General features: G+C 45.7%; 1 protein-coding gene across 1 annotated transcript; it reads right to left on the reverse strand.

Annotated features, from left to right (window-relative positions):
- Positions 1–38: 38 nt before the first annotated feature.
- On the reverse strand, positions 39–604 carry Pmar_PMAR016330 (conserved hypothetical protein; the record flags this gene model as incomplete). Its single annotated transcript, XM_002777519.1, has 1 exon — positions 39–604. A coding segment is annotated over one exon (566 nt), but the record flags the coding sequence as incomplete, so codon positions are not given.
- Positions 605–1,660: the final 1,056 nt, after the last annotated feature.

Consider the following 1,660-nt stretch of genomic DNA (forward strand, 5'->3'; position numbering starts at 1 on the left):
GAGTAGCCAAGTGAGATATCAGAGCCATATCATGGCACTCCTGGACAGTATCGGCGTCAATCATGGCGAAACCGGTCTGACGGACAGCCATGACATCGTGATGATCACCAAAAATGGATAAGGCCTGGCCAGAAACAGCACGTGCGGCCACATGCATAACACAGGGGAGGAGTTCACCAGCTATCTTGTACATATTAGGCACCATAAGGAGGAGACCTTGACTGGCCGTATAGGTAGTGGCCAAAGAACCGGCCGCCAAGGCACCGTGGAGGGCACCGGCAGCACCGGCTTCAGACTGCATCTGAGTTATCTTGGGGATATCACCGAACACATTCTTCACACCGAGCGCTGACCACTGCTCAGCAAGCTCAGCAGCAGGGGACGAGGGGGTAATAGGGTAAATGTAGGCGGTTTCCATCATAGCATAAGACACATGGCACACAGCAGTACAACCATCCATAGTCTGCCATTCACCACCACTAGGAGAAGCCTTACCGGCGAAATGTCGGGGTAAGGAGGCAGCAAGAGCGTTCCGCGACGCCCCAAGAGCACCCTTGGTGACGACACTCAAACACGGAGAAGTATGATTCAATGTCGAGAGCATACAACAAAAACTCAAAAAATAGAAAAATCGGTAAGCTGAAATGACACAAGCTCACTTTACTTCATAACTGTTTAAGTTGACTTCGACTGTAAATAAGACAACCAAGACGATCATGAGCCTAGCCAGAAGAAATTCCAAACGAAAAATCCTACGCTGAGCTCCACAGCTTCGTCACAAGCTCAAGATATCCATCTCTGCCTTCAAGTTTCACATCCCTGAAGCGCTAACCGGAAGGTATTATCGACCGCAACACTCTGCCAACCTCAAGGACCTGGATTTGAGCAGTTAATTGAGAATGGCGGATTGAGGAGTGCCAAATGGGTTCCACGTTGACAACTCTCGATTATGGTGGACACCATTACGACTGGTGTAGTATGAGTGGGGATGACTATTTCTACAGAAGTACTACAGGCATCCATCTGGGGCCTATTTCACAAGCGTCCTAATGTTAGGATTTTAACCCATTAGGATGCAATTTAAGGATAAATGGCGTTCACAAGGGCCCTTTCCTTAGGTTGGGTTAGGACTTTAGGACATTAGGATCCTTACCGTTAGGATTTAGGATATTAGGATGCCTTTATCCTCAAAAACAGGCTGTTAGGACGCTCGGCTTTCACAAGCTATATTTTTAAGGAAATTTTCATCCTAATGGTAAAGTACCTCGGGGGGGGTACTTTACCGACCATCCTAACGTTAAAGGTGTACAAGACGACTCGCTACGTTCCGCCAAACAGTCGTTGGTTCGAAACTCTGCGAGCACATTTTTAAATTAATTTGTAACTTGCACAAAAATCTTACAACTATTAACAAAACTCTTTACCAAGTTCGATACTTATCTGAAGCTTATAAACTTCGTATGAAACTCCTTACAAATGCTAATCTTCGGTAGAGTCAAGCCTTTTTTTACTGCAAGACCCCTCCATATCAGAAGACGTTAAGGTCCATAATGGTCCATTACTGGATCATTCATTACGCGTATCAGTTGATAATAAAAGAGGTTTTATCTGTTTAATCTGCTGAATGGCGCCTTGTGGCACTATCTTTGTCGGATTCTTA

The sequence above is a fragment of the Perkinsus marinus genome (assembly GCF_000006405.1).
Source record: "Perkinsus marinus ATCC 50983 genomic scaffold scf_1104296951536, whole genome shotgun sequence".
NCBI classification, from domain to species: domain Eukaryota; phylum Perkinsozoa; order Perkinsida; family Perkinsidae; genus Perkinsus; species Perkinsus marinus.